Consider the following 14,272-nt stretch of genomic DNA (forward strand, 5'->3'; position numbering starts at 1 on the left):
AAGTTAATCAGAACTTTTATCTCCACAGAGCTGTACTTATAAAAAGAAGGTATGTTGCCTACTAGCTAGGCTATAGTATGTTTACACATCAAAAACAGTAAATCTTAACCAAAAGAAGCTGGAAGTAAGGGATTTATATGCAGAAGGAAAAAAAAGGGATGGACCTTTAACCTAAGAAGGAATTATGAAAATATTCAAGAAAAGGTCCCCACGCCCTTTGGAACTTTATGTCCAAATTAAGAAGTGAATAATGGATCTTTTCAAGGTCTAAGAAGGACATAATGTCTCTGAGCCATTGAGCATGAGTGGGTGGGGCAGCATCTCTCCACCGAAGAAGGACTGCACATCTGGCTAAAAGAGAGGCAAAGGACAGCGTACAACGTTTAGTCGGACTCAGGTGTGTGTCAACCTCTCCTGAGGTGCCAAAAAGAGCAATCAGAGGATTAGGTTCCAAATGGTAATTAAGTATATGGGATAAAGTTAGAAAGACATCTCTCCAGTACTTCTCCAAGCCAGGGCAAGTCCAATACTTATGAATAAGGGAAGCCTCACCCCCTTTACACTTGTCGCAACAGTGACTAATATCTGGATAGATACGTGATAATTTAGTTTTAGACATATGAGCCCTGTGTACGACCTTAAACTGTAACAGGCAGTGGCGAGCACATAAAGAAGTTGAATTAACTGACTTGAGAATTGAATCCCATACATCATTGGACAAAGGAAAATTTAAATCTTGCTCCCAGGCAGTTTTAATTTTGTCAAGGGGAGCTCACCTCAAAGTCGCTAACTTATCTCGAATAGTAGATATTAAACCTTTACACAATGGATTCATATGAAGAAACAAGTCAACATCATTTTTATCTGATACCTTAGGGAAGTTTGATAATAAAGGGTTGATAAAATGTCTAATTTGGAGATATCTAAAGAAGTGAGTGTTCAGTACGTTGAACTTTACAGACAGTTGTTCAAAAGAAGCAAGACAATTGTCTATGAAAAGATCTTCAAAACATCTGATGCCCTGTCTGTGCCAGACTTGAAATGTTAAATCATGCATAGAAGGCTGAAAGAGATGATTATGTAAGATAGGACTAGAGAGAGAGAAACCGTGAAGACCATTATACATTCTAAACTGAGCCCAAATTCTCAGAGTGTGCCTGATAGCAGGATTATCAATTGGTTTAGGAGGACGGCAAGGAAGTGCGGATCCAAGGAAATGGAGAAAATCTTATTAAAATTCAACTCCATTGCCACCCATTTGGGCAGTCAGACTGATTATGAAAGTAAGACCAAAAGATAAGACAACGTATGTTGGCTGCCCAGTAATATAAGTGGAAATTGGGCAAGGTTATACCCCCTACACTTTTAGGGTTTTGAAGGTGAGCTTTATTTAGTCAATGGAATAATTGAGTCTAACAAGTCAAAGAAAGCTTTAGAAATAAAAGTTGGTAAAGATTGAAATAAGTATAAAAATTTAGGAAGGATATACACTTTAATGACATTAATTTGACCCATCAGGGACATGGACAGGGGTGACCACTGTACTAAACTCTGTACTATGATTTAAGAGATCAGTAAAATTTTCTCCAAAAAGACGCTTATAATTCTTTGTTACTGTAATGCCAAGGCAAGTAAATTGATTATTCACTACTTTAAAAGGGAGCTTGTGAAACTCTAATATTTGTGTTTCTCTGTTTATTGGAAAGAGTTCACTCTTATGTAAATTAAGTTTGTCACCGGAAAACTGGCTAAATTTGTTAAGGAGTGAAAACATTGGGGGTAAGGAGGTAGTCGGATTTGATATAAAAAGTAAAAGATCATCAGCATAAAGAGAGACTTTGTGCTCAACACCCACCCCGCAAATCCCCATCAGATCAGCACAGCTATGAAATGCAATTGCCAATGGCTGTATGGCCAGATCAAAATGTAAGGACCCTTGCCGGGTGCCACATTTAAGATTAAAAGGTTGGGATTGCAGAGAGTTAGTCAAGACAGAGGCAGTGGGATGGGAGTATAACAATTTAATACACGTAATAAAACTTTGGCCAAAATCAAATTTTTCTAAAACTGCAAAGAGATAGTTCCACTCCACATGATCAAGCACTTTCGCCGCATCTAAAGAAATGACACATTCAGGAATCTCAGTGAAGGTGAGTATAAGATATCAAATAGTCGCCGTATATTGAAAAAAGGGAGATGAGTTTTAATAAAACCAGTTTGGTCTTCAGAAATAATTAAGGGTAGAATGTTCTCCAATCTACGGGCCAAAACTTTAGCCAAAATTTTAACATCAACGTTTAGCAAAGAGATCGGCCTATACGAAGAACACTCTGTTGGAGCTTTGCCTCTTTTCGCTAAAAGAATGCCTCATTAAATGATGCTGGCAATTTACCTTGTTTAAACGCGTCAGATAAGACAAAGGTTAGTTGAGGTGAAAGCAATGAGGAAAATGATTTATAGAATTCTGCAGAGAACCCATCAGGTCCAGGAGATTCACCAGTCTGCTGTATAGAGATGGCTGAGGATATTTCTTCTAGTGATATTGGCTCATTCAGTTTTGCTTTGAGATCAAGAGAGAGTGTAGGGATATCTAGACTATTTAAGAAATTCTTGGCAGAAATATTATCATTTAAAGATTCAGAAATACAGAGTTGGGAATAAAAATTCCTGAATGTGTCATTGATTTCAGAATGATTCAAGGTAATAGACCCATTTCCCATTTGAATTTTTGTAATGTGTTGTTTAGCTTTGAAGTGTCTTAGTTGGTTGACTAAAAATTTACCGGATTTATCACCATGAATATACAACCGGCTGTTACTTTCCAAAAGTTGGCGTTCAATTGGGTAAGTGGAAATAAGGTCAAACTTAGTTTGAAGTTCCATTCGTTTCTTATACAGCCCCGGATTTTTGGTTTGGGCATAGAGCTGGTCTGTTTCTTTGACTTGATTGACCAGATCAAATTGCTCTTTACAGGTCCTCCTTTTCATAGTGTCCCAAACAACCAGACTTGAAGTTTCAGATGATGTGTTAGTATTTAGAAAAAAAATTATCTGGTCCTCCATAATTTTACAAATCATTATCTGACAATAAGGTCGAATTAAAACGCCAATGCTTATTTATTTGTGGAAAACCAGGAAGAATTATAGACAGGGTGACTGGGACATGATCTGAAATCATTATACTCTGATATACTCACAAGAACAGACAGATGGGATCAGCTGATTATCAATTAAAAAGTAATCAATTCTAGTAAAAGTGTGATGACCATGTGAAAAAAAAGAATAATCTCTCTCATTTGGGTGGAAAAATCGCCATACATCGGAGATACCATAACTGGAAAGGGAGGACTGAATTAATGAAGCACATTTGGTTGGTAGTCTAGGAATATAAGACAATCGATCCAAAATGGATCTAACCAACAGTTAAGGTTACCACCCAATATGAGAGAGTATGAAGTCAACTCAGGCAATAGAGAGAAGAAATGATCGAAAAACCCCAAATCATCTGAGTTAGGAGCATATAAATTAGCCAACACTACCAATGTATTATATAATTTCCCCGAGACAATGATAACCCCACAATCTTTTAAGATTGTGATATTTACTTTAAGAATGCATGTGTTCAGTTAAGTGTGTATATTTATTTGTGTTTCCTCTGTGGGTATGAAATGATTATGGCTCATCAACAAATATCCAAACAAAGTGAAACCAAGTGAACTGCAGTGTTATATTATAGGATTAGTAGAATTTGAAGTTAACTCCCAGACTCTAACTAAAGTTCATTTAATGAATATTTACTCAAGGTCACTACTGTTCACAAAGCTTCTTCATTTAGGGTAATTTCGCCCAGACCTTTGCTATATTTTGAAATAAAAACTCAAGAGGCTAAAATGAGAACTTTTCACAAAAAGCTCTTTCTCAATTAAGAAGTCTTAGAGATGTAGAAAACATAGAAACATAGAAAGCCTACAGCACATTACAGGCCCTTCGGCCCACAAAGCTATGCTGAACAAGTCCTTACTACCGAAATTACCTGGGGTTGCCCATAGCACTCTATTTTTCTAAGCTCCGTGTACCTATCCAGGAGTCCCTTAAAAGACCCTATCGTATCTGCCTCCACCACCATTGCCAGTAGCCCATTCCACGCACTGAGCACGTACAGCATGCAAACAGGCTACCTGCCCATCCACGTTAATTCCACTTCTCAACGCTTGCCCATGGTCTTCTAAACTTAAAACGATTCATATTATCATGTAAGTAATTCTTAGGTGCTGCCAGCAATTCTGCTGTCACCACACTTCCAAGTAGTGCATTCCCAGTACTCACCAATCTATGGATAAAAATGATCCTAATCAGATCCCCTCTAAGGCTCTTACACTTAACTCTAAACCTATATTCTTTAGTTTTACCTACCTTTGACAAGGGGCCAATTTTCCCCACAATCTATCCCATCTATGCCCCTTATATCTATACACCTCAACCATAGCCCTCTTAACCTCTTCCACTCCAGACAAACAGACCTAGCCTATCCCACAGTCATCTGATAGACAGTGAAGGTTTAAAAATCTCAGAGTTCCAACAATTTCTTCCTTTGCCACCCATAGCAGCCTAGGAGAAATTTTAGCTGACCCTGGGAATTTATCTACCTGTAAGCCCAAATAAACTGAGTGCTTCTGTTTTATTTATGGAGACCTGAATAGAATTTCATTTTCTTCTTTGCTGTACACCATCTACAACGTCCCTTTCCTTTGTGAATCCTGATGAAAAATATTCATTTAGGGCCTCACCTATACCTTTTGATTCCATGCATAGATTGCCCCCATTGTCTTTAGTGGGGCTGATATTTTGCCTAATAACTCTTTTCCCTTAATAAAATTATAAAACATAATAAAATTTACTTTAATCCTGTCTGCCAGTGATAATTCATCATACCGCTATGCCTTCCTTATTTTCTTTTTAATTGCCTCCCAATACTTTCTGTAGCTTAGCAGACCTTCCCCCTCTTTAGTTCTCTATACCAGCCATATGCTACCTAACCTTCAATATTCCTCAATACCCAAAATTCCCTGTACCTGCTTCCTCTGGCTTTCACCTCGGAGGAATATGCTGGCCTTGAACTCTTGAATGATTCTCAGAGGAAGACATACCTTCAAGGCTCTCAGTCTTGGGCATATCAACTCCAACCTTATTTTAATGGCATAGGGCTTCCCCTCCCTAATTTGTCACCTTTATCACTGGTCTATCCCTACCTTTCCACACTCACTTTGAAATATATGAAGTTATGGTCACTATTTCCAAAATGCTCCCCCACTCACACTGTCTCCACTCGACCAGTTATGTTTCCCACTGTTCAAGAATGCTCCTTCCTTTGTTGGTTTATCTCTTTACTGTAACAAGGAGCTCGCCAGCATACATCTCAAAAACCCAACCTATTCGAGCTGTTTATGCTAAAATAATCCCAGTTAGCATCCAGGTATTTGAAATCCCCTTGGACAATAACTCTCATTTTTATTACATTGCTCTGCTATTTGCCTACAATTCTGCTCCTCTATCTTGTGTTCACTGTTATGAGGTCCGTAATACAACCCTAGAAAAGTGACAACCACCTTCTTGTTGAGCATTTCTGAATTTTGCCAGATGCAAATATGAGTCAGAGATAGCTGCTGTAATTGTTTAAATGATTCTTGAAGACATGTCCTGTACAATCTCTTAAACAGATGTGCAAATTACAGTACCCACGGAGTGTTCAAAATAATGACATAAACTGTTTTAATGTCACATTATGAGATAATAAGCTGGACTAATCTTTCCACTGAGAACAACCAGCTCCCTCCACTCCATGTTCAACACAACCTGGACACCTGCTCGTGGTCAAACATAGAAATCCGAGATGAGAAGAATCAGATAATATTGTTCTGATCTCTTGTTCCACTGCTCAAGTGTCCACCAATCCCAGTGGTAGGGCATTAGAGCAGAGGGGCTGGATGGATTCAGCAAGAGGATCCTCAGCATCACACCAAAGTTGTCTGGTGCAGGAGCAGCAACACCATTTTGAATATGGTCATTGCTCTTCCGATGAAAGATGTGAAGGTAAAAATTTTACTTGCTTCAGTACTAAACTGTTTTTTTAAATATATTTTTCAACTAATAGTAATTTATTTATATCTACTCCAAAAGTCAATAAATGTCTTGAGGGAAAAATGGCCATCAAGATTTTCTGGGAAATGAGCCTCAGGATCTTACATTCAGAGGATGCTCGGTATCTGAATGGATGGGAACTGCATGCAGTGAGACGGGCTGTAGGTTGTACACAGGTCACATGTGTGTTGGATTGTGACGCAATTTTAACAAAAAGACATTAACTTGTTTACACTAATTTTAGAAGTAGAATTTAATAGCAAGACTGAAATACATCATTATTAAGCACACAATCAACTCAAATGCGGGACAAATTTAAGTTTATGCATTCTCACTCACAAAGAGCAATGCTACACATTTTGGTGGCCCAAGTCATTGAAAAATACAGAACTAAACAAATTTCTTTACAAAATGGTGCACTGCTCGGACAGCCAATAAGAACACACTTAACCATGGCATCCAATGACAGTCAGTGCACATCAAATAATAAATATTAAATAAATAACTACTCCTTTTTTATCATAAATACCTGGCGAAATCGTTTCAGGTGAATTATAAGAATGTCGGGCAAGGTCCATAGATTAAGCTTAACCATCCCCTGCTGAAGATTTTTGCAGTGGGGGCACCGCCAGGCATCATCTGGAGCCAGCTGTAGAAAAAGAAATGACTCACATTATCATGCTTTTCATCATTGAGAAATAGCTTGTACCAGAAAATAGGATCTAATGTTTAGGGTGTGCACTCTTTGTACCTCAAATGTGGCAACAAGTACTATGCCACAACATGATGCCACATCAGTGATCAACAAACAATAATTCATGAGCAGCAGTTCAGCAGTTGGTAAAGTGCTGTGTGCAGCTGGACTGTTGGAAACTGGGTGCCAATAACTCACAAGCACCAACAGAAGGGTGACCTATTTTCATGAACCTCATGGGGACTGGCATGGTCGAGATCCGACGCCAAGCCATTTGCTCAAACCTCCATGGGGAATGGTTGATTTTATGAGGAAAAATTCAATGATATGGGAGAAAAGAGTAAACTAAAGACTTTCCTGCAGCCAGACTAAACCCAATTAAGGTCCAGATGCATTGTTAAGAATTTCCTTTGTAGGATGCAAAATTTAGCTTCCATCAATGACTTTTTTAAAGTTATACAGTGTGTGGTTCTTTTTATTTCCTCCCCACCACTCAATAGTAGTAGTAATATCTGGCTCAGTAGCGTAACTGTTGGTGCAGTTGCATTACAACAGCAGTGATCATCAATCAGCAATCAATTCCCTCCACCGTCGTTAAGGAGTCTGTACGTTCTCCGCGACCACGTGAATTTCCTCTGTGTGCTGCGGTTTCCTCTACAATTCCACAGACATAAGGGATAGGGTTAGGAATTGTGGGCATGTTATATTGGCACCAGCAGTGTGATGACACTTGCGGCTGCCCCAGCATAACCTCGCTGATTCGATTTGACGCACACAATGCACTTCACTATACGTTTTGATGTAATGTGACAAATGGTGCCCAAAAAGAATGTGGTATAAGCTGTCTCAATGACTATCATCCAGTAGCACTTACATCCCCTATGATGAAGTGATTTGAGAGGTTGGTGATGAAACATATCAACTCCTGCCTGAGGAGGGGCTTGGATCCACTCCAGTTTGCCTACCGTCACAACAGGTAAACAGCAGGTGCCATTTCACTCAACTCTGGAACATCTGGACAGTGAAGATGCATACATCAGGCTGTTCTTCATTGACTACAACTCTGCATTATTAACTAGCTGATTATTAACTTCAGGAGGAAGAAACAAGAGGTCCATGAGTCAATCGTCATTGGGGCTCAGAGATGGAGAGGATCAGCAACTTTAAATTCCTTGGCGCTATCATTGTAGGGGATCTGCCCTGGGTCCAACACATAAGTGCCACTACGAAGAAAGCACGGCAATGCTTCTATTTTCTTAAGAGGTTTGCAAAGATTCATCATGTCATCTAAAACTTCTACAGATGTGTGGTGGAGAGTGTATTGACAGACTACATCACACCCTGGCGTGAAATACCAATGCCCTTGAATGGAAAAGCCTACAAAAGATAACGAATACGGCCTAGACCATCACAGATAAAGACCTCCCCACCACTGAGCCCATCTACAGGGAGCAGTGTCATATCCATCATCAGGGAGCCCCGGTATTCAAGCCCTGCTTTCTTCTTGCTGCTGCTATCCAGGAGGAGGTACAGGAGCCTCAGGGCCCACAAAACCAGGTTCAGGAACAGTTATTATCCCTCAGCCAGCACTGAACTGTTTCCACAACCTATGGGTTCACTCTCAAGAACTCCTCACATCATGTTTTCAATATTTATTGCTTATTTATTTATTATATTTTTTAATGTTTGTAATTGCAGAGTTTTTTGTCTTTTGGGTGGTTTGCCTGCCTTGTGTGTGAGTTTTCATTGATTCGCTGCTGTTTCTTTGTATCTGCTGAGAATACCCACCAGAAAATGAATCTCAGGGTTATATATGGTGATGTGTATGAACTTGAGTAAGAAACTTACTTTGAACTTTGAAATAAAGCTAATTGGTTATCTTCATTTCTGATGTCACCTTCAGCCCAAAAGCTCTAAAAAAAACCCAGCAGAACTTCTCCCTCACAAAACATGTCCTATGACTTCAAATACAGTCGCTCAGGTGAACCTAGACTACTTTATGTGTGGAGAATAAGGTCATGGTCACCCTCAGCTTCCTTGCCTCAGGATCACTCTGCCATGTCTAAACAGGCTGCTGCTCAAGTTTGATAAAGGAGATTACTCAAGCTCCATACTGAAGAATAGAATACATTATTTATTTTCTTTTGGAGCTCAAAAGCAGAGAGGGCTTGGAGATTTGCCTGTATGCCAGGCCTTCGTACATTGCGCTCATGTTGTAACCTTCCTTACAGACGCCTGCCAAGTAACAACCTGTCAGGGGTGACTAACTCTGTTTCTGGAAGGTCACCGTGGATCCCTGCACAGTTCCTGCTCTGCACCAGCCTGCCTAGTTCCATAGTACAACCTGAGAATTTTCTCTTCCTGAAAACCCCAAGCATCCCAACTGATCCCTGCAGGATCCATGCTTTAAGCAGTATCATGCCCTGTAGCTGGAAGAGTGTTGCTTGTCACATAATATGTTCTTTAATGTGCGGGCCGTGGAGCTGTGTCTGGCTTCCGGTAAGATGGCAACGCGCTCTGATGCAGCGGCCTCTCTGGGTCCAAACAAAGGTGCAATTGTTCGTCCTTTACGTCTTTTTTTTACATTCGCAAGACACTGCTGGATATTAAGAACAGTGAGTATGGCAGGTCTACCGAACTAGCAAGTTACTCAACAGTAGTAGAACTAGACTTGTGCACTGTGTGGCAGCCTGCCTCAGCCACCTCAGGAGAAAGGCACCAACAGTGGTGGGCGATCCAGCCAACAGTGGAAATGATTGACTTGGACATTTTTATTGTGATCACAAGACTCTGCTAAAAGTTGGTTGTGTAGAATACTGCGAGTCTGATTCATTGATTCATTGGCGTGACTGACGGCAGGGTTGCTGCACGACTTCATCTGTGGCGTGGACTAGGACCTCAAGCGTCGGGGTAGCCTGTTGTGGCCACCCGGGAAAGAGAGGCTGGAGCTGGCCGTGTGCCGCTGGATTCCGCACTGAGTTGGGACTGGTCCATCCATTTGCTGCTTTTCCCCAGGGATCGCTCCTGGAAAGACAAGCCAGGCTGTGATCGTCCGCACCTGCGTAAGACGAGGAATTGCTGCGGACTGTTCTTGCAGAAAAGTGGCTCCAGGAAAACATCCATGCACCATTAATCTACAGGCCACAACAATCACAGACTTGGGTTATATTATTAATACGCTTTTTAAAAAATAGTTTTTGCAACTGTATGTTTTTCTACTATCATATTAATGTGTGCTTTATGCTGTGTGTGACTGTTGGTACTGCGTTTTGTACCTTAGCCCCAGAGGAACACTGCAGTGTTTGGCTGTATTCATGTGTATGATTGAATAACAATTTAACTTGAACTTGAGTTGAAGTTTGCTGGGTCATTTAAGCGCTATGGTAGCGTAGCCATTAAGAGCAACGCTATAACTGCACGGTGCATCAGAGTTCAGATTTCAATTCCGGCGCTGTCGCTAAGGGTTTGTTAATCACGGGGTTCCCTCCAGAAGCTCTGATTTCCTCCTACACTCCAAAAACATACCGGTTAGTAGGTTAATTGATCATTATAAATTGTCCAGTGATTAAGCTAATATTAAATAGGTGTGCTGCTGGGTGATACGGTTCATTGGGTCGGAAGGCCTTTACATGCTACACCTCCAAATAAATAAACTACATTGCTGCAGATGAGAGAGCACAAGTGGACAAGAATGGCAATGATGGTGAATTTCCTTAGTGAACTAGATGGGTTTTTACAACAGTCTTGGTTTCATGCTCATTGTTACTAAGACCAGTGATTCCAATATCTCTTTCACAAGAGACACCCAGTGAATCAAACATCAGTGAATGTTGAAGCTGCTGCAGCATTACGTGACACAGAGAAACCTGCAATACTGTTCTGGAGACATTTCTATTAAAAACTGCAGTGTTTACAGGGCTATTGGAAATGTTGTTAGCTGTCGCACAATGTTATTTTAATGCAATGTGTTAAGAAGATTTCTAAACCTGCAGCATTGAGGTATGGCATATATATATCATGGTCTACAAGTCATATAGCCCAAACACCCTTCTTACTTGTTCCTCCTTTGTATAAAGTTCGAAGCATTCAGCCAATGTACAGCTGTGTGCCTGCTGATGTGCCTGCTGCTGGATGCGAACGCTCTCTGCATCCTGGATTACTTCTTCCTGAATACTTCCAAACAAGCTGAAAAGCAAAGGAATATTCCAATGGGGTTACAAGCTTCAATAAATCTTGTTTTACTTCCTACAGAGCAGTATAGATGTATTGGAACATACAACACTGCAAGACCATTGCAGTCCTTAGATCCTTATACCATATCACATCAAACACAACTGTGTATTCCTCAGGCAGTCCTCGTACCAAATATGTAGCTCTCTTATATGTCCTTTAATCTTTCTTGTCAACCTATTTTATACCGGTATCAACCTCCATTAATTCAAAACTGTCCACACAATTCCTGTATTTGAATCTGCTGTCAAGAGTTTGCTATCTTAAATAACTATAATCTTAAATAGCTATAGCTTTGATTTGTCTTGTCTCCATGGTGATAGTTGTTAGTTCAGCCTGCATTTCCTCTGAGCTCAAAAATCAAGTCCCACATCAATGTATGCTCTTAAAGTAATCTCAGTACAGTAGAGATACCTGGATACAAAATTACATTGGCTGCACCAAATGTCTCTTAACATACTCACTGGTTTGTATGTTTAACCTGTTATGGGACTGAAAAGCTATTCAACTGAATCCCAAATCGTTTCATCCAGTGTGAATTTGGGACTACATTTATTGTGACTACAAGTGCCTCTACAAAGCAAGAGTTATGGACCTGAATTCAAGATAATCTCATTTTACATTTCTGGATCTTGTGTAGGGAAATCAAGATGATAAAAATTTAAGAGGTCTCTTGGAACCATTAAACTTATGTGGGTATTAATGTCAGATCAGAATTTGTAACAGTGCTGTTAGACCTATTGACTCTATGCAAGATTTTATGATCAGCAAGGAAATTTACTATTTTTACTTTTATCAGAAGCATTGTATTATTTTGCTTGGCAACGCTCCCACTAACTCATATTCATAATGTGTCAGGATTGGTTCTTTCAGTTCGTGCATACTGCTCATTTACATTTTACCACATTTTAATAACATAAATCTGTAGATAAAAGATCAAGGTTGATGCTACAGAAGGACGCAAGTAGATAGCTAAAGCAGCAATTCACCTGTTCTCCTTCAAATATAGTATACTGCCTTTGATGTTTATATCGTTGTTTCCTCTGCAATGAAGAAACCAAACAGACTGCATTTAGTCTGCAGGAATGACCCTGCTCTTCCTGTTGCTTGCCACTTTAATTTTCCCACTCACATTTTGATATACTTGTCCATGAGCTTTGTACTGTAACAACAAGGTCCACTTCAAGCTTCAGGAATAGCATCTCACCTTTCATCTGGACACATTTCAGTTTTCCAGAACCAACTTCAAGTTCTCCAAACTTAGTTAACTCGCTTTCTACATTTATATCAGAACAGGTCACTTCAGTTCAAGGTCATCAATCTGTGATGCTGGCTCAGTTTTTTCCCCTGGTAATCCAGTCTACCCTGCCCACATCAGCAACCATGCGATACGAGCAACACAATAAAGTGCAATCACCCTCTAACTGCCCTCATTAATTTATTTGACTGGATGACTCATTCCTAGAGCAAACCAGGTCAATTCCGTTACCCTTTGTTTTTTTCGATACTTGACTATTCCTTGCATTTGCAAGCCAACTCTTATGACCTACCTTGCATAAACAATGATCATCTAAAACTTTATGCCATGACCTAATTTATAATGTCCTATGTACCGATTATAGCTGGTGCAGAAGGTAGGCTCCATGTACCTGCCTTCTGATCGCTGGTGGGATTGATCTTCTACTGGAGAGGGGAGCCTGTGTGGCCTGCCGCTATACCCAGAGGATGTTACCAAGGTTTTTCTGCGTTTACGGATACAGATATGGATTTGGACTACTGACTTTTTTTTCCCCAGTGTTATAGTTTTTTTACATTGTGTTTTCACCCATTCTTTTTCTTTTTTTTTGTGCAGGGGAAATGGATTTGGGGGAAAGGTATTCTTGTTGCGTTCCATGCGGGGGAGGGATGGTTGGGGGAATGATGATCATGTGCCTTTTTTTTTGTTTTGTGGCTATTTGGAGAAGAAGAATCTCAGAGTTGTATACTTTGATAATAAATGAGCCTTTGAAACTTTCAACCCATGTTTCCATTCCATTGTTTTCGAATCTCCCCGTGGACTCCTTTGTCCTATCCATCCCTCCCACCACAGACAGGCCCTTCTACATACCTTGTCCACATTAGCCATCATGGACCCATCTATACTAATCCTGTTTACCAGCACCTGATCCCTGGCCTGTTATGACTTGGTGTGTCAAGTGTGAATCTTAAATGTTGAGAGAGACCCTGTCTCTTAGGCACTGCATTCCAGGTTCCAACCACCCTATAGTTGTAAAAATTCCTCCTTTATCTAAACTTCTGAAAACGTTTTTCTTAGCTTAAAACTATATTCTCAGGCTATAGTCCCCTCTGCAATGAGGAAGAGTTTTGATCTCACTATCTAAGCCCTAATAATACGTATCAATCATGTCCACTGCCCCCCACTCCACCTACTCCCTTCTCCAAATAAAGCAAACAATCTTAACCTATCTAGTCCCTCCTCATAACTGAGACACTCCATCCCAGGTTTCATCGCGGTGAATCTCCTCTGCACCTTCTCCTAAGCCATCATGGCTTTTCTACACTGTGGTGATCAAAACTATTCATAATATTCCAGAGCAAAACATGCAAAGTGCTTGAGGAACTCAGCAATTCCGGCAGCATCTATGGAGACAGTCAACATTTCCGGCCAAGACCCTTCATCAGGACTGGAAAGGATATGGAAAGAAGTGAGGATAAGAAGGTGGGGGGAAGTGGAAGGAGTACAAGCTAGAAGGTGATAGGTGAAGCTGGGTGGGTGGGTGAGTGAGCGATGTGAAGTAAGAAGCTGAGAGGTGATTGGAGGTCAAAGTAAAGAGCAGAGAAGAAAGAATCTGGTGGGAGAGGACAATGCAGTGGGAGAAAGGGAAGGAGCAGGAGTAACAGGACAAAATGATAAGCAGGTGAACAGCAGAGAAGAGAAGAAAAATTACCATAAACTGGAGAAATCAATGTTCATGCCATCAGGTTGGAAGTTACCCAGAATGCTCCTCCAACCTGAGAGCTGCCTCATTGTGGCAGTACAGGAGGCCATGGACCTACATGCCGAATGGGTTTGGAATTAAAATGGAAAATTTTGCCACTGGGAAATCTTGCTTTTTGCAGAATGAGGAAAGGAGGCACTCGACAAAGCAGTCCCCCAATCTATATAGAGGAGGCCGCGATGGGAGCACTATATAGAGACGACACCAACAGA

At 40.5% G+C, this 14,272-nt stretch overlaps 1 protein-coding gene across 1 annotated transcript in view; it reads right to left on the reverse strand.

Annotated features, from left to right (window-relative positions):
• The window catches only part of usp43a (ubiquitin specific peptidase 43a), a 477,870-nt gene that overhangs the window by 18,613 nt on the left and 444,985 nt on the right, over positions 1 to 14,272 (reverse strand). Inside the window, exons 11-12 of the mRNA XM_072242187.1 lie at positions 10,887 to 11,016; positions 6,667 to 6,786 (exon numbers count right to left, since the gene is read on the reverse strand). Coding sequence (XP_072098288.1) covers positions 6,667 to 6,786; positions 10,887 to 11,016 — 250 coding nt within the window. The remainder of the gene's footprint in view (positions 1 to 6,666; positions 6,787 to 10,886; positions 11,017 to 14,272) is intronic.

This window comes from Mobula birostris, chromosome 24 (assembly GCF_030028105.1).
Source record: "Mobula birostris isolate sMobBir1 chromosome 24, sMobBir1.hap1, whole genome shotgun sequence".
In the NCBI taxonomy this organism is placed as follows: domain Eukaryota; kingdom Metazoa; phylum Chordata; class Chondrichthyes; order Myliobatiformes; family Myliobatidae; genus Mobula; species Mobula birostris.